Source organism: Sarcophilus harrisii, chromosome 2, assembly GCF_902635505.1.
Source record: "Sarcophilus harrisii chromosome 2, mSarHar1.11, whole genome shotgun sequence".
Classification (NCBI taxonomy): domain Eukaryota; kingdom Metazoa; phylum Chordata; class Mammalia; order Dasyuromorphia; family Dasyuridae; genus Sarcophilus; species Sarcophilus harrisii.
Genome location: NC_045427.1, coordinates 104926945 through 104947875, shown reverse-complemented (window position 1 = coordinate 104947875; position 20931 = coordinate 104926945). Strand labels below are relative to the sequence as shown.

General features: G+C 31.3%; 1 protein-coding gene across 4 annotated transcripts in view; it reads left to right on the top strand.

The window, feature by feature from the left end:
* The window catches only part of USP34 (ubiquitin specific peptidase 34), a 265762-nt gene that overhangs the window by 73955 nt on the left and 170876 nt on the right, over positions 1–20931 (top strand). For all 4 annotated transcript variants that reach the window (XM_031950529.1, XM_031950528.1, XM_031950527.1 and 1 more), the window contains 5 exons: positions 3825–3875; positions 4042–4191; positions 13944–14011; positions 17326–17518; positions 18323–18384. In XM_031950529.1, the coding sequence (XP_031806389.1) occupies positions 3870–3875; positions 4042–4191; positions 13944–14011; positions 17326–17518; positions 18323–18384 (479 nt within the window). In that variant the 5' untranslated portion in view covers positions 3825–3869. The remainder of the gene's footprint in view (positions 1–3824; positions 3876–4041; positions 4192–13943; positions 14012–17325; positions 17519–18322; positions 18385–20931) is intronic.

The following is a 20931-nucleotide window of genomic DNA, read 5'->3' as shown; positions in this document are numbered from 1 at the left end:
TCTCACTGAAGTAATATATGTTGAGTTCATGTCATGGGATGTTTTATGATAAGTAAAATGTTTTGTTTTTAGTGCAATTGATAATGGGACAAAAACCAAATGGGAAATCCTTATATTGGAATTTTATATTATGTTTGATAGTATTTAGACCCTTGTCTTAAGAATATTCTTAATTATTTATCAGTTTGTTGTTGAGTAATCTAAGGTAAAGTTTAATTTTATATTTTACTATCATTGTCATTTAGTAAAATGGAATCATAATACTGCTTTGTCAGGGAAATTGGGAGAAATTCATGTAGCCTGCCATCCCCAATTATTCTTGTTTCATGACTATATTTTCCTTGTTTGTTCCCTTTTAATTATTCCTTTCTTTAAATAAAGAAAAGAAATATTTTATAGTACAGCAGGATAGGAAAAAAATAGTTGGCTAGGACTATGCTCTGGATTTGCAATCAGCATAAAGTCAAGCAAATAATAACTTCTGGGTTCTCAGATATCTTATCTGTAAGATGAAGGATAAAATAGATGGTTTTAATTTATCATGCTATAATCTCATTTGTCCTTAATATTAATTGCCTTTATATTTTATTGTATTACTGTAGTATATGAAAATGTATGCTATTTTTTAATTACAAGAAGTCTATAAATGCATGTTAATGCAAATACTATTAATTGGAATTTTATAATTATTCTGATGTTTTCATGATTCTTGTTGAGTAAAGATGTGTTGTTCATGCTTGTTCCAGTAATTTTTGGTATGCTAACTTTCATGTTGCAGCTAGGTGATATAGTGCTGTATTTGGAGTCAGAAAGACAGCTTTGAAACTCCTGCTTCAGACGTTTAGCTGTGTGACTCTGCACGAGTCACTTAACCTTTCTCAGTTTCAGTTTCCTCATCTGTAAAATGAGTATAATAGATACTTACCTCACAGGGTTGTTGTGAGGGTTAAATGAGGTAACATATTATAAAGTGCTTTGCATGTTTTAAAATAGTAGATAAATACTATTTAAATGAATGATTTTATTTTGTGATACATTTTTATATAATGTAGGCTTATTGTGAATTTTTATGCTTCATATTCAGTTACTAATAATCTTATTCATAGTGCATATTTCGTTTGAATAAAAAAATCTTTGTTTGCAGTTGTTCTACAAGTTAAAATTGTTATTAGTTTTGACAGAGCATAACCTTGTATTTCTAATTCCCCACCTGCCGAAAATAAGTATTTTGTAAGATTTGATAAAGAAATCTTTTGGTCTTTAGGACTTTTAGGTATTTAATTATAAAATTATAATTATAAAAAGTATCTAGAATTAAAAATCTTAGAAGACTTATTTCTTAGTTTCAAACAGTAGTTTGCTTAAGCCTGAACACAAAGTTTTGGAATAAAATTTTATATATTATTTTTAATGCCTGGTCATAGTTCTTAAATTATCTGAAGGTATTCAGGCTTAAAGAAATTTTTTAGAGTAAAAGCAAAAAGTTGAAGTGGGGTGTGGGGGAAAGAGTTTCCAAGGAGAGACTTTCACTTCTAGACTTTTTTCTTTTTTTCTTTTTTGAATGTGCTGTTATTTGAAATTTATTTTATTTTATTTTTTAAATTATTATAGCTTTTTATTTACAAGATATAAATATGCATGGGTAATTTATCAGCACTGACAGTTGCAAAACTTTTTGTTCCAATTTTTCCCCTCTTTCCACCGACCCCTTCCTTCAGATGGCAGGTTGACTAATACATGTTAAATATGTTAAAGTATATGTTAAATAGAACATGTGTATACATGTCCATATAGTTATTTTGCTGTATAAAAAGAATCAGACTTTGAAATGGTGTACAAATAAGCTGTGAAGGAAATAAAAAATGCAGGTGTACTAAAATAGAGGGATTGGGAAGTCTATGTAGTGATTCATACTCATTTCCCTGAGTTCTTTTACTGGGTGTAGCTGGTTCAATTCATTACGCTCTATTGGAACTGATTTGGTTCATCACATTGTTGAAGAGGGCCACGTCCATCAGAATTGATCATCATATAGTATGGTTGTGGAAGTATATAATGATCTCCGGGTCCTGTTCATGAAATCATAATTTAGTAACATCTCTCTTATTAGGTATTTTCAACTATCAGTAATAGTTTCTATAAACATTAATTAAGCACAGAAATCTTGTGAATAGCCATAGGAGATGTAACAGCATCTGTGTACTAATACATACTGTTTATCTAATATCTCAGATAACAGCAGTTTGGAAAGTGATTTAGAAGAGCTCAGCCATACTAGAAATAGGTATGCGGCCAGCAGTAAGGAATTTATTGCCTGATATAGATGCAAGCATTAAAAATTTTAATAGGAAAATATATATATATATATTTGTTGAACAGAAATTGAACTATTGAAAATACAATGGAAAAGTAGATTGTAGGAACAAATTTTTCTTCTGCAGAACAAAAAAGGCAATAGCACCACTGAATAACAGCATATAGTACAATAATAATCTTAGCTAACTAGAATTTTTGTGGAATGGGGCATTTTGAATCATTATTTTCCCCTAAGCCAAGAGCTTTTCCTACTTAAGCATGGAAATTCCTTTTTAATTACACATCTATCTTGTATTTTGCTTTATGGTTACTTTTGATGTGTCATGTCCCTCTGTTAGACTGTTAGTCTTCTGTGAAGACATTGGGAATTTATTTAAACTTTGTATTTCAGTCATCTTAGTGCTTTGCCCACATTGGGTACCTGTTTTCTTGAAGGAGGTCATCATTAGGATCATACTCCCCCTCCCCAATTGTCTTTTATTGTTCTGTAATGCCATCAAGACTTTTAGGGGTTATTATTCACTGTAAAGTAAGTGATTCCAGATTGCTAAACTGCTTTTATTTAATTAGTTCTCTTTTTATGTACTAGTGTGGGTATTTCTGTATATAAGAGGGTAGAGGGTTCCCTTTATGTCAATTAAGTGTCATGTATAGATTCTGCCATTAAATTTGCCTCTAGCAGTCCAAAACTTTTCTGTTCAGTCTTGAATTATCTTATCTGCTACTTGCTTATTATTATATTACAACAGATAGGAGCAAACAGATTCTGGGTGATTCAGAGTCTGTCTTCTGAGTAGCATGCCTAAACTTTAGGTCCAGCACATTACAGAAATACAATTTTTTAATTCCTAGATTTTGGTTATGTTGCTTTTAGATAAAATCATAGAATCTTATTTGGAAAGGACCTTAAAATCAGTCAGTCTAGTTGGTACTTCAATGGGATTCCTCTCTACAATAGTTAAACCTATTTATCAGTTCCACTTGAACGTTTGGACTGAAGGCAAACTTTAGTGCTTAAGCAAAGTAGTCTGTAACATCTTGCAAATGTAATTTAGAAGTTTTTCCTTTATATTAACCTGAAATCTGTTTTTTAGCTAAGCTATCTTTATATAGAAGAATTTTTGTGTAGTTGAAGTCTTATTGGATAATAATTGATGTTCAAATGATAGCTCAGGTACTGTCAGTACAAAAGAGTTAATTAAATATGTTCATTTAATTTTTTAGGCAGGTTTTCATGTATGGTTAATAAAAATATGAGACAGTTTGGGTTTTTTTTTTTAAAGGGAAATAGGTAAGACTTTCATTTATAACATTCATACATGTGTATTTTGACTATGTAATATACATTTATACAAATAGAAGAAAGTAAAACATGGTAGATAATTTATTTTTAAAACTGTTGATCTTAAATAGTGTTTTAAAAATTGGGTATTGTATCTACTAATTTGTCTTAACTCCTCCCCCTGTCTATTAGTATATGTGAGCTAATTATATTTCTTTTTTATCAGGATATTTCAGCTCAAGAAAGCAATATATTAGGGGCGTTCTGTGATATGAATGTAAGTAGTGTGCATTTTTTTATTTAAAAATTTTTGACATTTAAGTCCTTTGTTAGATATGTATTTGAATTTTTTTATATTAAGATAGGATGTGCTTAGAAGTATTGACTGCAAGAATTTAACTTTATGACTTTCAAATTATTATGTATGTTCTTGTATCTTTTAGGATGTAGAAGTACCATTGCACTTGCTTCGTTATGTTTGTTTGTTTTGTGGAAAAAATGGCCTTTCCCTCATGAAGGATTGCTTTGAATATGGAACTCCCGAAACTTTGCCGTTTCTCATAGCACATGCATTTATTACAGTTGTATCTAATGTGAGTATCATATAGACCTATTTAAATTCTTCAAGCATCAAAACATATTTCAAAATGAGAAATTTATATAAGAAGAAATGAATTATTTTAACCAATTTCCATGTATGTCTGTTTACACCCACACCCCCAACACAGTTTTTAAAAAAATTATTCTTTTTATACAATTTAAAAGAAAGTTGATAAAGATAATAGTACCTTTTAAAATTGCTGTAGTACTGATGTAATTGACTATGATGTTTAATTTTTCTGAGATTAAAGTTGAGATGAAATGTTAAAAAATTTAAATTTTCTCCTGGATTAATCTTTATAGTTAACTCAGGCTTAAAAAGATTATATTCCTTGAATGTTTTGTAATTTATGAGGTGTACTCTCAGTTCTGAGCAGTTGAATATCAAACATTGAAATCTCTTGAACTTTGAAACCTGTTGACAGGCTTGTTTTCTTAAACTATATTTTGAAGTTTAATGATGGTAAGATTTTTTTTTTTTTTAACAGCAGTTTTCAGAAATACTCTTAAATATCCATATCTCCCCAAACTCTATTCAGAATGTATATAATCTCCCTCCATTTCAGTTTTATAAAGTAAGGGTTGGTTTTTTTTTTTTTTTTTTTTTAAATAATAGTATATGAAACCTAGACTACCAAAGAGACAGATTCTATTACTTCTGAAGCAAAATTCAGGATTTCTCTCGGATGTATTCTTATGTTTATAGTTGTGAATATAGAGCAGAGTAGAAATACTCCAAATGTTCAAGAGATTGGGTAAATCTGTGAAAATAGACCTTTCAGGAAAGTAACAAATTGTTATCTGATGTTCTCTTGCAAAAGAAAACTTATGTTGGGTATTATGATGCAAAGATGAAATACCTTCCAATTCCAATAGACTTGTGTTAGAAAGTGCCATCTGCATCCAGAGAGAGATAAAGACCTATGGAGACGATTGTGGAACAAAGCACAGTATTTTCACATTTTTTTTGTTTGTTTGCTTGGTTTTTTTCCCCTTTTTGATTTAATTTTTCTTGCTCAGCCTGATGAATATGGAAATATATTTAGAAGAATTGCACATGTTTAACCTATATCTGGATTACTTACTGTCTTCGGGGAGGGGGGGAAGCAGAAAAATTTGGGACACAAGGTTTTGCAAAGGTGAATGTTGAAAACTGTCTTTGCATATGTTTGGAAAAATTAAATACTATTTAAATAAAATGAAAATCCTTAAAGAAACTTATAAATTAATGAATAAAATAATTTAGTTTATCTTTTATTGGTTAATTGATAGGAGGGATAAACATAACAATTTTTGTAGGTTTAAAAAATCAAATTTTTGATTTGACTCCAAAAGATCTGGGTGTTTGAGAGAACTTCAAGTGTAACATGAATTAACTACATAATGTGGAAGCGAAAAAAAAAAAAACCAAAAACCTGGTGTAAACTTGAACTATTTTAGAAGGAACAAGAGGGCACTATTCCCTCTGTTCCTAGTAACATTGCCTAGAGTCACACAACTAGTATTAAGTGTCTGAGGCCAGAATTAGACTGAAATCCTCCTTACTTCCGGGCTGGTGCTTTATTCACTGTATTTAGCTGTCTTTCTAGTAAGATCTTTTAAAGAGAATATTTTGTTCAAGTCTGGGTCCCACATTTTGAGAAGGACATGAGTAAGTTAGGGCAATCAGGATAGTGAAAGTTATCATGTGTCATATGAGAATCTAAAAGAATTGGGAATATTTATTCTGGAGAAGATGAGACTCAGAAAGATTCCCCACTGAAGTATTTGCAGGGATATCATGTAAATAAGTGATTAGAATTGTTCTCTTTGGGCCAAGAGAACAAAATGAGGAGCAATGAGTAGACCTACAAAGAAGCAAGTTTAGAATTGATCTTTAAAAAAAAAAAAATCATAGCAAGTAGAACACATGGGCATTGATTGATATCTTGATTTCTTCTTCTAAAAAAATTAATAGTAATAATAGTAAATAACATTTATATATCACATAAATAGTTATGAAGCACTTTATAAATACTATTTTGTTCCCACAACAAATTTAGAGGTTAAATGTTAATTGTTTTCATTTTCTAAGTAAGAAAACCAAGATAAATAAAGCTAAGAGTGTCTGAGACAAGATGTCTAATTTCAGTTTCCTAATTTTAGTTTTAGTTCTCTTATCCACTCTACAAGCTAATTGCTTCTATGTGTTCATGTTCTTTGATCTTTCATCAACTATGATGTGCCTTTCAAAAGCAATTTCTATTTGAAGCTTTTGAGACATACACCTGTACAGAATGTATATCCTAACCCAGCCTGTCTTCTCATTGACACTCAAAGATAAGTGATCTTTGGGAATATCAAATTTGATGTCCTGGAATATCTCAAATTTTATATCCAATCCACAGTGCATTTATTTTTATTCTCAAAGCCACCCCTCTTCTAGATTTCTTTATTTCCATTGAATACATCGTTCTTCCAGGGTTGCAAATTTGTAACCTTAGTTTTAACTTGTTTCTTCATTCTCCCTCAGTCCGCATTTATAATGAGTCCAAGTTGGCAAATTGTACTGTTTTTCCTTGTGTAACGTCTCTTTAACATTTAACACTTTTTCCTTTTCAGATCAGCTACTAACTTAGTTCAGGCATTTATTTATCATTCACAAAGACTGGTGCTGTCAGACTCAAACAGAAATAAAGCCACTAAATCAGGCAATACAGCCCATGGCCTCTTTGACTATTGCCATGGCCTCTTAATTGATTTCCCATTCTAGTCCCATTCATATCTTTGCCTGTTTAGTCCATTTTCCATATAGTTGAAGAAGGTAATCTTCCTTAAGTGGAGATGTGATTATTTTATATTTCTGCATAATAAATTCCAATTGCTTTATGAATTTCCTCTAGGATAATATATAAACTCCTCTTTAGTGCTTCTTGACTCGATTGAACAACAACCTTCATTATATGCTACTTTATAGCATCATTACATATTATTTCTTGTCCTTCATTCTAAACATTTTTCCTAATCCTTTTACGTGATAATTTATTTCCAGTTTCTGGGTCTTTGTATTGGTCATCCCCCATTCATAGACTGCTTTCTTCTTTATCTTTGTCTCATAGAATCTGTACCTTCCTTAAAAATGTAGCTCACATCTCAAGTTCTACATAAAGCTTGTCTACCACCACCCCTCCCATTGTTAATGTTCTCCTTCTCCAAAAACCACATCTGCATCTCTACGTTGATATTTCTATATACACATAGTGTGTATCTGTAAAACTAATTTATTCTGTATATAGTATGTGTCTTTCTTCCATATACCTTCCCATTAAAGTTTTTGAGAGTAAGCTTGTTTCATTCTTTCTCTAGAATCCAGCTCAAAATCTTGGCACATAGTATGTGCTTAAAGAATACTTTTTGGTTGCCTTTTTTTCTTATTCAGTCGTTATCCTTTGATTTTCTTATACTTTCATCCTAAACAAAGTTTTGTAAGATGTATGTACACAATTTTATTGTTAAATTTGTCCCCTTTATTGCTAGAAACGGATATTTTTAGAAAAATAGGTACTTGTTTTTTGCCTCTAACTAATTGGAGGCTGTTAATCAGGACTGAGTCTGAAGCCAGTAATTCCATCAAGACCAACAAGCAAGGCATAATAGCCAGGAATCACTCCCCATCCTCTACCCCCATCCCTCCCCCCCCCCCTCCCCCCCCCCCCAAAAAAAAAGATGAAAGGAAAAATAAAACGACAAAATGTCATTAACCATTGCAATTTAAAACATTTAGAATTTGTTAAGAATTTATATGTAACTGGTATATATTTCAAAATACTATCAACTATTTTCTCCCCATGTCTCCTCTGTATTATGCTTTGTTGATTCAGTATGTTTTATTTTTAAACAAAGCAAAGTGTTTCATGAATGAAATCATTTGCTTTTTATGCTTTGCAAAGTCTTTCTGTAGAAAATTAGCAACTTTATTTGTAAACTATGTATGAAATGGTTCTTCCACAAACTTATGTATGATTTTGTTTTAGCTATAGATTTTTAAAAGAATGAACAATAGGAAATATCTCCCAAATCTTTCTCCATACTCATAATACTACCACCTCAGTTTAGGGCTCATTACTTTTTGCTAGATTTTTGCAACAGTCTCTTGGTCCCCTCAATTCCAAGTTTTCATCATACTAGTCCAACCTACACATTGCTGCCAAAGTGACTTTTCCTGATGCATGGATTTGATCCTGTTACTTTCCTGTTGATCACAATCTTATTTCCTTTAGGATGAAATAGAAACTTCTCTGTTTAGCTTTTAAGTTCATTTATAACCTGAGCTCTCTTTCCAGCCTTATAAGATAGTTAAAACTCCCTCCCCTATTTTGTAATACATTCAAACTAGCCTCCTCTCTGTTCATCCTTTGCACTGAATAAATATGAACTCATATTTGTTCAGTCTTTAAAGCACTGCATTGCTTGGATGAAACTTAGCCTTTTAACGTCATTATATATCATGTCCCTTTCCATTCTCTGTAGTCTCACTGTTCCTCGTACACATCTTCTTATTTCTACTACAACCAATCCTCTTCTTTAAGAAACAGATCAAGCATCATATTCTATGTAAAGACTTTTTCTAATACTTTCATCTGCCAATGTCCTCCCTCCCAAACTGTCTTGCATTAACTATGGGCATATATTTGTTTTCATTCATTTTATATTCATACTATACATATTCTATAGTTGTTTCTTGTCTTCTTCATTAAAGTATTGTGAATAGGAGTTGTTTGATTCTTTGTGTTTCTATTTCTAGCATCTAGCATAGTTATAGTGGCTGGTACATCGAAGGTTCTTTAAATACATTTTGATTGATTGATGGTGTATTAATCCTTGAGTCAAAAGATCTAAATTCAAATATGAACTTTATTGTTCATAAACTATATACTTTGGAAGTTTTTTTTTCTCTTTTCTTTTGGGGTGACTTGAAATCAGTATCTTCCTTAATAAAAAGGGGGATAATAGTAAACCACTTCTGACACAGGTTAATTATGAGGATCAAAGGAAAGAATATATATGAAATGAATTTTAAATTTGTAAATATATAAAACTATTTAATTGTTTTTCTACCAAACATATGAGATTGTCACAAATAATATAATTGTTCACTTTCTATTTTATGTTCATTAGGGTTTTTTATCTTTCATATTAATGAAATGTTAATATTATTTTATAGATAGGATTCTCAAGTAGTTGTTATTGTATAAAAGGTTGACACAAAAGACATTTTTTATGACATTGACCTAGAAGTTGAAAATTCACTTAGTACCCTTCAGAAACCTTCCTTTTGGCTACTTCTACTATCTTTGTACATATTGCTTTATGACCTTAGTGACAAAAGTCATGAATTGGTTTTCATTTTTTTCTTTTTTCTTTCAGCATTTATGGTCATAGTGGAACTGTAATAGAAAAAGAGAAAGCTAGCCAGCAATTATACCATTTTTATTTAATCTATAAGCTTTAATTTGGTTGTTGGTACTTTCTGCATGAGATTCCTATGTAATGACCAAGGGAAACATACTGCTGAGTAGTAGATTCATATTAGTGTTGACTTTGTAATAGTAACTAGAATTAGAAGGAAGTGGCAACAAAATTTCTGACAGTCTTTTCAACGTGCTGTCTACACTTTGGCTATCATGTTAGCTATCTTTTTTCCTACCTTTCTTTCTGTCTAAACCTTAGATTCCATCCATGAGTCGGTTGGATCTGATGGGTGCACTTTTTCCTTATCTTGCCTTGTACCAGCCTTTCATACCACTTCTTGATCCTCTGTATACATGCTATTATGTTTGTGAGTTCATTACTCCTTATCCCTAAAACTATATTTTGGCCTCTTGAAATATAAGCATTTTAAAGGCAGGAATTGACTTGCTTGTTTTTGTCCTGAGTATACAGCATATATAATAAATAAATCTAAGCTATAATAAAGAACATATATTGCTGAGAGAGGAAATATGCCTGATGAAATTTGCTTTACCCTATGCCTGACAACAATGACACACAGTTAATAGGATCTTTAGTCTTTTTACTTTGTAATATTAATGCCAAAGACTCGTCAGCAGACATTATTACAATGTGTGCATCAAAATTACTTGCAGATGGTAAAAAGGTAGAGAAATTCTCAGATCTCATTAATAGTCTTCAAATTAAGTCAGCATAATACTTTGATATCTGGTGTATTCCCAGCAAAAGTGGGAAGAGATGAATAGAGAGTGAGAAACATTGGGAAAAGCTTCAGGATTAAGGAATGAAATAAACATTTTCACAGAGAATATATCTTTGTCACGAATGCTTTCTCTGGGACAAATTTAATAGGTATTGGATATGACAAGTACCAGATACCACAAGCAAAGAAATGATTATTTCGTACCGGACTTGTCTTCTGGGCTTGATTCATTGTTTCTAAAAACTCTTCTTTGAGCAAGATTACATCAACTTTGAAACTAGCCTCTTTAGGACCTTGGGCTTCTGCAGCTTCTATTTATTTACATTAGAACTCTTTCTAGATCTTCTATTTAAGGAGTGAATATAGGACATACTTTTAATTTATCATGTTTCAGTTGAGAAGCAGGTGACATGCATTTTATTGTTATTCCCCTAAAATAAAAATAATTACTCCTTTGATAAGAGTTGTGTAAAGTCCCAATCTATTGGAAAAGATGTAATGAAATGTGTTACTTGTGCTTGTTAGGGGAATTAGCCTTGTCAAGGAGAGAACCTACCTCTTACTGTATGAAAGAGAGGTAAAAGAGATCAGGAAAAAACATTTTAATTTGAGGTGAAGAATAGGAAAGAAGAAGTTTACTCCAAAGGGCATTTTTTTTTTTTTTTTTTTTAAGGCTTCAGTTTTCTGATTGAAATATAGCTATATATCAGTGCTCAGTTTATGTTACCTAGTCAGTAAAGCAATTAGTTGGACCAATGTGGCATTATTTTCTCATATAAGGAAAGTTGATTATTAGGTCTGCATATGGCTCTTATAATGAGAGGCTTAAAATTTTGATAGATCATATTAGCTTGCTTAACTAGGTTATTAAGTTCTTTCTGGTTTGTGATTCTTGCAGAACATAAGCAGGAAAGCCCCCCTCAAAGAAAAAGACCAAGGTTTCTGTTTTAAGCACATGATATGTTTCTAAAATGACCTGTCTTTTCTTCCATGTTTATTTATATCTAGTTATTTACACATTTGTTTTCTATTAGAATATACTGTTTGAAGGCAGAAACCATTTTTATCTTTCTTTGCATGTCAGTGTTGAGCAATAATGCCTAGCACCTAGTAAGCACTCAAAAAAGCAAAAACATGTTAGTTCACACAACTACCAAAGTAATTTTCCTGAAGTGTGGATTTGACTATGTTTTGTGAGCTGTGCCTGACTTAGGCAAGTCTTTTGGTATTTTAGTTCTCATATTGGAACTTTTGTTACTATATCACGTATATATGTATATGTGTGTGTATATATATATATATATATATATATATATATATATATATACACACATACCTTTTCTGTCTCCTTTCCCCTTCCCCTTACTATATCATTTAACAGTTGAAAACTTTTTATTTAGCTATACCGGAAGAAAAACATCAAACAAGGGTGTTTAGAGAGGACACGAGAATGTCATTTGCTGTCAGTGAATGAACGATTATATGATGTAAGAACATTGGAAAAGTAGAAGAAGGCTTTGATAAGAAGTTGTGAAAAGCTTTGAATGCCAAAGAGAGGATTTTGTATTTGATCCTAGAGTTGATAGGGAGTTACTGAGTTTATTAATTAGAAGGGCTGACATTGTTGGACCACTGCTTTAGGAAAACCATTTGGCAAGTGAATGGAGGATAGATTGGGATAGGGAGAGATTTCTGGCAGATAGACCAAGCACTAGGCTTTTGCAGTAGTCCAAGCACGAGATGTTGAGAGCCTGTATACTGGAGTTGTGTTAGTATCATTGGAAAGAAGGGGTATATATTTTTTCTTTCTTTTTTTAAAATTTTTTTCTTTTTTAATTATAGCTTTTTATTGACAGAATATATGCATGGGTAATTTTTACAACATTGCCCCTTGCACTCACTTCTGTTCCAATTTTTCCCTTCCCTCCCTCCACTTCCTCCCCTAGATGGCAAGCAGTCTCATACGTGTTAAACATGTTAAAGTATATCCTAGATACAATATATGTGTGCAGATCCATGGTATATTTTAGAGATGTTGCGAATGTGAAATTGACATGCCTTGGCAACTGATTGGATATTGGGAATAAGCAATAATGAAGTCAAGGATGCGAACTTGGGGGAGTGAGAGAATATAATACTTAAACTCTAGTAGTAAATATCCTGTTTTCCAGGATGAATTTGTAAACAATTTTTTTTTTTTTTTTTTTTTTTGACAAACTCTTTACAATTATGTTCCTTGTCTTTTCATTCATTTACTATAGTAACCTTTCTGGTCTAGCAATAATCTGCTTTTTGTTCTTCAGACAGTATTTCATTTCTCATCTTCATGCCTATGCATTGGTTTTCCCTCAAGCCTGAAATGCTTTTCTTCCTAACCTATACCTCTTTAGAATTACTGCCTTCCTTTAAGATTTAGGTCAATCACCACCTCTTGCATGTGGCACTTGTCCCTAATTGTTAACCACTTTTTTCTTTAAGACTTAAGTCTTAAAGTCTTTTTTTTTTTTCAGTCTTCCCCCCCCCCAATATTCATTAAATATACACATATGCACATTTTAAATTTTCTTCCCCTTCCAGGCCCTAAATTTTAATAGTAGGGACTTGATTTTATTTTTCTTTGAATCATTAACACTTAGCAGTATGTATGATTTAATCATTAGTGCTTACCATAGCCTTTTATAAATGCTTATTCAACCAATGCAGTTTTGTGGGGGAAAAAGAAGAGATTACAAATTTTAAGGCTGGGATTTTGATCCCTTGTAGAGGTGATAGGTACCTAAACTGAACCTTGAAAGAAGCCAGAGATTATACGACATGAAGATGAGGGGTGTTTTCTTTCTGAGGTTGGGGTCAGGCTGTGCCTATGTATATAAACAGTCTATGGATTGCCATGTAGAAAAAGAAAAAGCCAGAATAATCATTTTGATGAAACATTTGTAAAAGGAAAGTAAGTAATGTTTGATAGGACTAGAAAGGTGGATTGTAGCTAGGATTATGAGCCAAAGGAATTTGTATTTGGATGGACTTTCTTTACATGTAATATCTCAATGCGTTGATTAAAAAAAACAACACAACTAGTTGTTTGCAAAATAATGGGATTTTTAAAAACATAAACTGCATATAATAATATTATCTTTTATCCTTTATAATGAGGGATTGAAATGGGACCTTTGATTTCATTGATATAAGGAGTTCTAGGATGAAGAATTTCCTGTTTTTCAGTGAGGCACATCACTCTCTTTTCTATATATTGTCTTACTGTATTGCCTAGAACAGGGGTTTTTCCACTTGCAACTTCTTTTCGCCTGAGAAATTCTTATCTGTACAATTTATATGTTTTTGCCAAGGTTGAGACTTGAACCTAGGTCTTCAGATTTTAAGACTAGCTCTCTATTGTGCCTTGTTGTCTCTCATATCCTGTACAATATACAATTTAAATATGTTTTATGTAGGAGTGGCAGACCACTTTTTTATATGTTTTATATGATTATTTGTTGGTAGTCACTTATTACTTGTTTCTGTAGAAAGTAATACCCTTTATTTTTCTTATAGATTAGAATATGGCTGCATATACCTGCTGTCATGCAGCATATTATTCCATTTAGGACCTATGTTATCAGGTAAGTTTTTTTCTTAATAAAATATATTGGTTTAATTTAATATTTGTATTATGAATATTTATTATCTAAGAACCAGAAAGTTCCTTATTTTTTTGGAGTTAGGGGCTCAGATGGCATCATCATTTCCATGTTGTTTTTGTTCCTGAGTTTTCTTAGAATCATTTTCTAGAACCTCTTTTAGGAGCTTTTTCCTAATGTAAAGTTAGTATCTTATTTTGTTTGTTTTGTCATTATCTCCCACTCAACCCTAACATCATTTCTCTTGGTGAAGGAGGGTGGGGAGGGCATTGAAGGAAGAGACACAACTTGTATTGGGTGCTATCTCCTGCCAAAGGTGAGTATAAGATTTTAGGATTATAGATCTAGAGATAGAACAAGGTCATAGTTATTTAGTTTAATGTCCTAATTTTAGAAATAAGGAAAATGAGATCCTAAAATTTGGCCTGAGTCTTGGTCAAAGTCATATCTGACGTTAAATACCACTATTGAATTGAATTTAAGTTCTTTGACTTCCAAATTTTTTGGACCATTTTAGCCTGTAATGTTGTGGGGGAAGTCTTTCTTGCTTATGCCACATTTCTCTTTTTGCTTAATTAATTTTTTAGTGCATAATAGTTAAATTCTGGCCCATTATTATAATAGCTTTTCAAGGCTCATGCTGGAACAGAACTATAAGACAGTATGTAGCTCACTTGAATTCCAACTATTCTGGGTACTAAATTTTCTCCAGCTGCTGTTCACAGCAAATGAGCTCTGAGATTTCTATAAATCCAACTAAAGGAGCCATATTTTTGTTGTTTTCATACAGTTGCCAATATAAAATCTCTGTTAGCAATTGCATGTTTGACTTCTTTCTCTTTGTACCTTAGGTTTCAGAATCCAGAATCACAGGGTCAAAGTAAATGTCTTTGCCAACTTTGAAATTCCATGACCTATATTCTTTAATTGTTACTTTTACGTTAGTAAACATAGATTTAGAAATAAGTCCCAAAAGTCGCATGAGTCATATACAGTCATATAGAAATTACTAGCTTAGGGCCACTCATCTTTTTCTTCCTTGGCTCCTGTTGACTGAAAATGGGATTAATAAGAATTGTCAGAGATGGAATTTAAACTTTTTCCATATTTTATACTTTATCCACTAATATTTTTGATTCTTCCAGGCTCAATTCATTCTCCCTAGACAGTAGTTTCTGCCTAGGCCGAATTACTTTTTACTACAATTACTTAACCTCCCTGGGGCTCCATTTTCTTATTGGTGATAAGAGGTTTTATTCTTTTTTTTTTTTTTTTGCTGAGGCAATCGGGGTTAAGTGACTTGCCCAGGGTCACACAGCTAGGAAATGTTAAGTGTCTGAGGCCACATTTGAACTCAGGTCCTTCTGACTTCAGGGCTGATGCTATTTGCACTGTGCCACCTAGCTACTCCTGAGAGGTTGTATTTTTTTTTTAATAGCTTTTTATTTATAAAACATATGCATGGGTAATTTTTCAGCATTGACAGTTGCAAAACCTTTTGTTCCAACTTTGTTCCTTTCCTTCTCCCCCACCCCCCTACCCCAGATAGCAGGTTGACCAATACATGTTAAACATAAGTTAAATACAATATATGTGTACATGTCCATAGTTATTTTGCTGTACAAAAAGAATTGGACTTTGAAATAATGTACAATTAACCTGTGAAGGAAATCAAAAATGCAGGCGGACAAAAATAGAGGGATTGGGAATTCTATGTAGTAGTTCATAGTCTTCTCCCAAAGTTCTTTTGCTGGGTGTAACTGGTTCAATTCATTACTGCTCTATTGGAACTGATTTGGTTCATCTCATCGCCGAAGAGGCCCGCACTCATTAGAATTGATCATCATATAGTATTGTTGTTGAGGTATATAATGATCTCCTGGTCCTGCTCATTTCACTCAGCATCAGTTCATGTAAGTCTCTCCAGATCTTTCTGAAATCATCCTGCTGGTCATTTCTTACTGAATTCCATAATTCCATATTCCATAATATTCATATACCACAATTTATTCAGCCATTCTCCAGTTGATCGGCATCCATTCTGTTTCCAGTTTCTGGCCACTACAAAGGGGGCTGCCACAAATATTCTTGCACATACAGGTCCCTTTCCCTTCTTTAAGATAAGAGGGTGTATTCTTAATAGGATTGTCCACAAACATTTCTTAAGCTATCTCTAAATGTTATGATCCTTTTAACAGTTTAGTATTCCATTATTCTCTGAACATTTTTTTTAGTTTTGGTTCCCAATAAGCTTTTGCTTTTTTTTTTTTTTTTTTGAATGATCAAATAATTTGATTGGGGGTGTGGGGGGAAAAAGAGTTAATATTTTTCCTTTTTATGAGGTAGAAATTTACTTCCTTAAATATTATACCCAATTGACAAAATTCATATACATTTCTAAACCATTTATTTAAACACAGAAATCTGTTAGTTTTGGAAAAGCAAAAGAGTGGGGATAAGGTGAATGTTTTGTCTTCCTTCCCACACAGATAGCTGTTATTATAACTTTTTTTTTACTTAGAGATAATGAGCCTTTGATTATTTCACCTCTGGCTCTTATAGACTAGAAATGGAAATGTTTAAGAATATTCATTTTATCAAAATTACATTATAGTAAAAATAATGAAGTTATATTTTAGAGCCTATTGTTACCATATTTTTATTAGGAGTTGCTCCAAGAATCAGCATTGAATGAAACATAATGCATGAAATTCTTAGTTGGTATATTTTTTAAAAATTGGGGAGGGGAGTTTAATTCAAATGTGTTACCAAAGTGCCATGTTTTACTTTGAAAAAATTATAGATTAAATTGGTTTATTCCATTGTTATTTTCCTGAGTTGTTATTTCTGCTGCAGTAGGAAAAAATTATCTTAATTTAATAAAGAAGTTACTGCATCTTATTTTAATATTCTTATCTAAGATTGTTGTTTCATTTCTTTGTGTTTATCAATATCATAATGAAAAAATATTTTTGGAATATCTCATTTATAGATTTTCATTATTTATTTACACTTTGCTTACAAATCTGAATATTTATGAGATTTTTTTTCCCCCTTCCCATTCCCCCTCTTTTTCCCACTTTTCTCTGACATTACTTGCATGTCATGTAGAAGTTGTTTTTATATATATATATATATATATATATATATATAGTAAAGTAATTTGAAGGACTCTGGTTTTATAGCAAGTATATAGTATTTTTCTCTTTAAATATTTTAAAGATTGAAGTAGAAAGGAGTTGATCTACATAGCTGCTTTTAAGGGAGATTTCCTTTTATCTTTGTAATTATTTTAGGTATTTATGCAAACTTTCTGACCAGGACTTAAGACAGAGTGCTGCTAGAAACATGGCTGATTTAATGTGGAGCACAGTGAAAGAACCATTGGATACAGCCTTATGCTTTGATAAAGAAAGCCTTGATCTTGCATTTAAATACTTTATGTCACCCACATTGACTATGAGGTTGGCTGGACTAAGTCAGATAACAGTAAGTCGCATGTGTTTTTTTAGAAATTTATTTTGGATACATTTTGGGTTGCTTGTGTTAGAAATAATTGAAATAAATTCAATTCTTTATTATCCTTATCTTTTAAAATTATTATAATTTATTTACTGCTATTTGCTATAATTATTATTGAGTAGAACAATAAATAATAATAACAAATAATTAAGGAACATTGAAGATACATGGTTAACATAGAAATAATATATCAGAACCAATATGGATTTGGTTGACTTAATTCCGTTATACATTTTTTTGCCCAGAGAATTTCTAGTATAAGATTTGTCATGGGCTTAAATACTCATCAACATAGACCTTTTTATCCTTAAAAAATTTTTCATCTATTATCTTGGCAGTCTTACCGATAACTTCCTTTTAAAAACATTGGAGAGGTGGTAAAGTATTTTCAGATGATTTTTTAGATTAAGTTCATTAAAAATGTTTTTTTTTTTTTTAATTTTCTTAGTAGGTATTAGTTTTTTTTTTTTAGAAAATTAATATAAGCAACATGTTTTTGACATTAATTATTGATAAACCAAGGATAAAATATTATAGAAATTTTTATTTAACTTAAAAATGTTTCTATTGGCATCTCACATTTTTCCATTGAAATAATCAATGAAATTGTAGTGCTAAATTGGGACAATTGAATATGTATGCATACATTTTTCTTTTTTAATGTTTTATCTTTTTTGCCCCAAATGTTAATTTCTTATCACTGTTAACAGAAGAAAACTCTAGAAAGATATTCCTGAGTGTAAAGTGATATTTCTTTTTTTCTAATCACAGAATCAGCTTCACACCTTCAATGATGTGTGCAATAATGAATCTTTAGTTTCAGACACAGAAACGTAAGTAAGAATATTATTTTGAACCTTTCTGCACTGGTGCATTGTAGTCAGAGTCAAGTATCATGATATGGTCTTTAATAGATCTTTTAGTAATGATAGATATGAGCTACATACTATAAATCTTTTGAGCCTTCACAGCATATTTTAAAATTAGAAATCTTTCAAAACAATTAAAGTTTTTAAAACTAAGATTTCACTCCCCCCAATTAAATATAAAAACTATTTTTAGCATTTTAAAAAAAAGTTTTGAGTTTAAAATTTTATTTTCCTTTCCCCTCCTTTACCATCACCTAATATGATAAGCAGTCTAATATGTTATACATGTTCAGTTATATGAAGCATTTCCATATTAGTTATTTTGTGCAAGAAGACTTGAACAGAACCAGAAAGGAAGGAAGGAAACAGATTGTTTTAGTCTTTATTCAGATAACATTAGTTCTTTCTCTAGAATTAGATAGCATTTTTCATCATTGAGTCCTTTGGAATTGTCTTGGATCTTTGTTTTACTGAGAGTGTCCAAGTCAATTCACCGTTCATCATAAAATATTGCTGTTAACTATCTACAGTTCTCTCCTGGTTTTGCTTACTTCACTTTGTATCAGTTCATGTGAGTCTTTCCAGAATTTTCTGGAATCATTTGGCTTGTCATTTCTTATATAGAATATTTTTCCCATCACAATCATATATAAAAGCTTGTTCAGTTATTCCCTAGTTGATGGATATCCTCCTGATGTCTAATTCTTAGCCATCAGAAAAAGAGCTGCTAAAAATATTTTTCTCTATTTCCTCACTTTAAAAAACATTATTTTTTGGGATACAGACAGAGCAATAATTGGTAGGTCAAAGGTCACACTTGTATAGCCCTTTGGGACATAATTCCAAATTTTTCTCCAGAATGTTTGGATTAGTTCACAATTCCATCAATATTGCATTAGTATCCCAATTTCCACATCTCCTCCAACACTTACAATTTTCCTTTTTTTTTTTTTTTTTTTTTTTTTTTGGTGATATCAGCAAACTTGATACGTGTCTACCTCAGAATTGTTAATTTGTGTTTCTCTAATCAATAGTGACTTAAAGCTTTTTAAAAATAGAACTATAGATAGTTTTGATTTCTTTGTCTGAAAACCATCTGTTCTTATACTTTGACCATTTATCAATTGGGGAATGGTATGTATTCTTACAAATTTGATTCAATTCTTTACATATATGAAAAATGAGGCCTTTATCAGAGATATGTGCTGTAAAATTTTTTTTTCTCTGTTTTCTGTAAAGCAATATTTAAAATAGCATTAGTTCTGTAGTCGTAATAAATTCATATATATACTATTAATTATAAAAAGCAGAAAAAATTTTACATGAAATTTATATTCTGTATATAGTCTTGGAAAATTGTATTAAAAGTTCTTTTCTAAGAAATGATTATGCTCTGCTAGTTTTTTACTTTCATCTTACTGTCCAGACTGCTGTTTAATCTATATTCAAGTACATGGACCACTCTCTCGTTTCCCTTATTAATTAAGTGCTAGTGTAGTATTATATAAACATTTAATTCCATGTCAGTTTTTCCTGAAAGAAATATCAAAGGAATGATTCTTTTAGAGATCCAGGAATTCTATTTCTTTATTTCTAAAAAACATAATTGTTTATTGTGTAAACAATGACCAACTGAATAAGGATTAAAATAAAAAAATTTAACTGTTAAAAGAGAGGGTTTAAATATAATAATATCTTATTTATGTGTTAGCCCAATTCAGAAACTGTACAAGAAGGGAGAATTATGTACTAGATACTTTATAATAAATAAATAAGGTATTTAAAGAACAGAACAGGTTTTGGTTTGTTAAAGTTGATATTTTGAGACACAAGTTTTGGGATGAGATTTGCAAAGATATTTTCTGAAATTGTTAGTTTCTGAATAGCAGGGAATTATAATGGTTTGTGCTTTGAGAATGTAAGTTACAATTGTTATCTGTCTCCCATTCAGCTGCCAAAGTGTAGTTCTTAAAAGTACAAGCTTGATCATACAACTCCCTTGCTCAATAAACTTGGTTACTTCTATGAACAAATATAAATTCTTGTTTTTGAAATCTTTGAAATCTTTCACTACCGAACTATATCCTTATATTTCTGTTTTTTTTTTCTTCTTAATATTATTTATTTTCACACACTTAATAGTCTATTGGAAATGGCCTACGTATTTCTTACATATACATGCCATGTCTCATCTCTGTACCCTTTTGCTTTGGCTATCCCCTTCCTGATATAATGCACTTCTTACTAACTTATTAGAATATGTAGCTTCCTTTACATTTCATCGTGAATGTTTCTGGTTACCTTTAGGCATTACCTTATACTGTTATATGAGCTTACTTTATATTTATTTTGTATATATTTCACAGAATTATGTGAATGTGTTGTTTCCCTTGATGAATCATAAGCTCCTTGAGGGCAGGGACTATTCAATTTTTTCTTTGTATTAAGGACCCAGTATAATCTGCAACTTCATAAATTTCTTTCCCCTGTCTCCACACTCTTTATTCATTA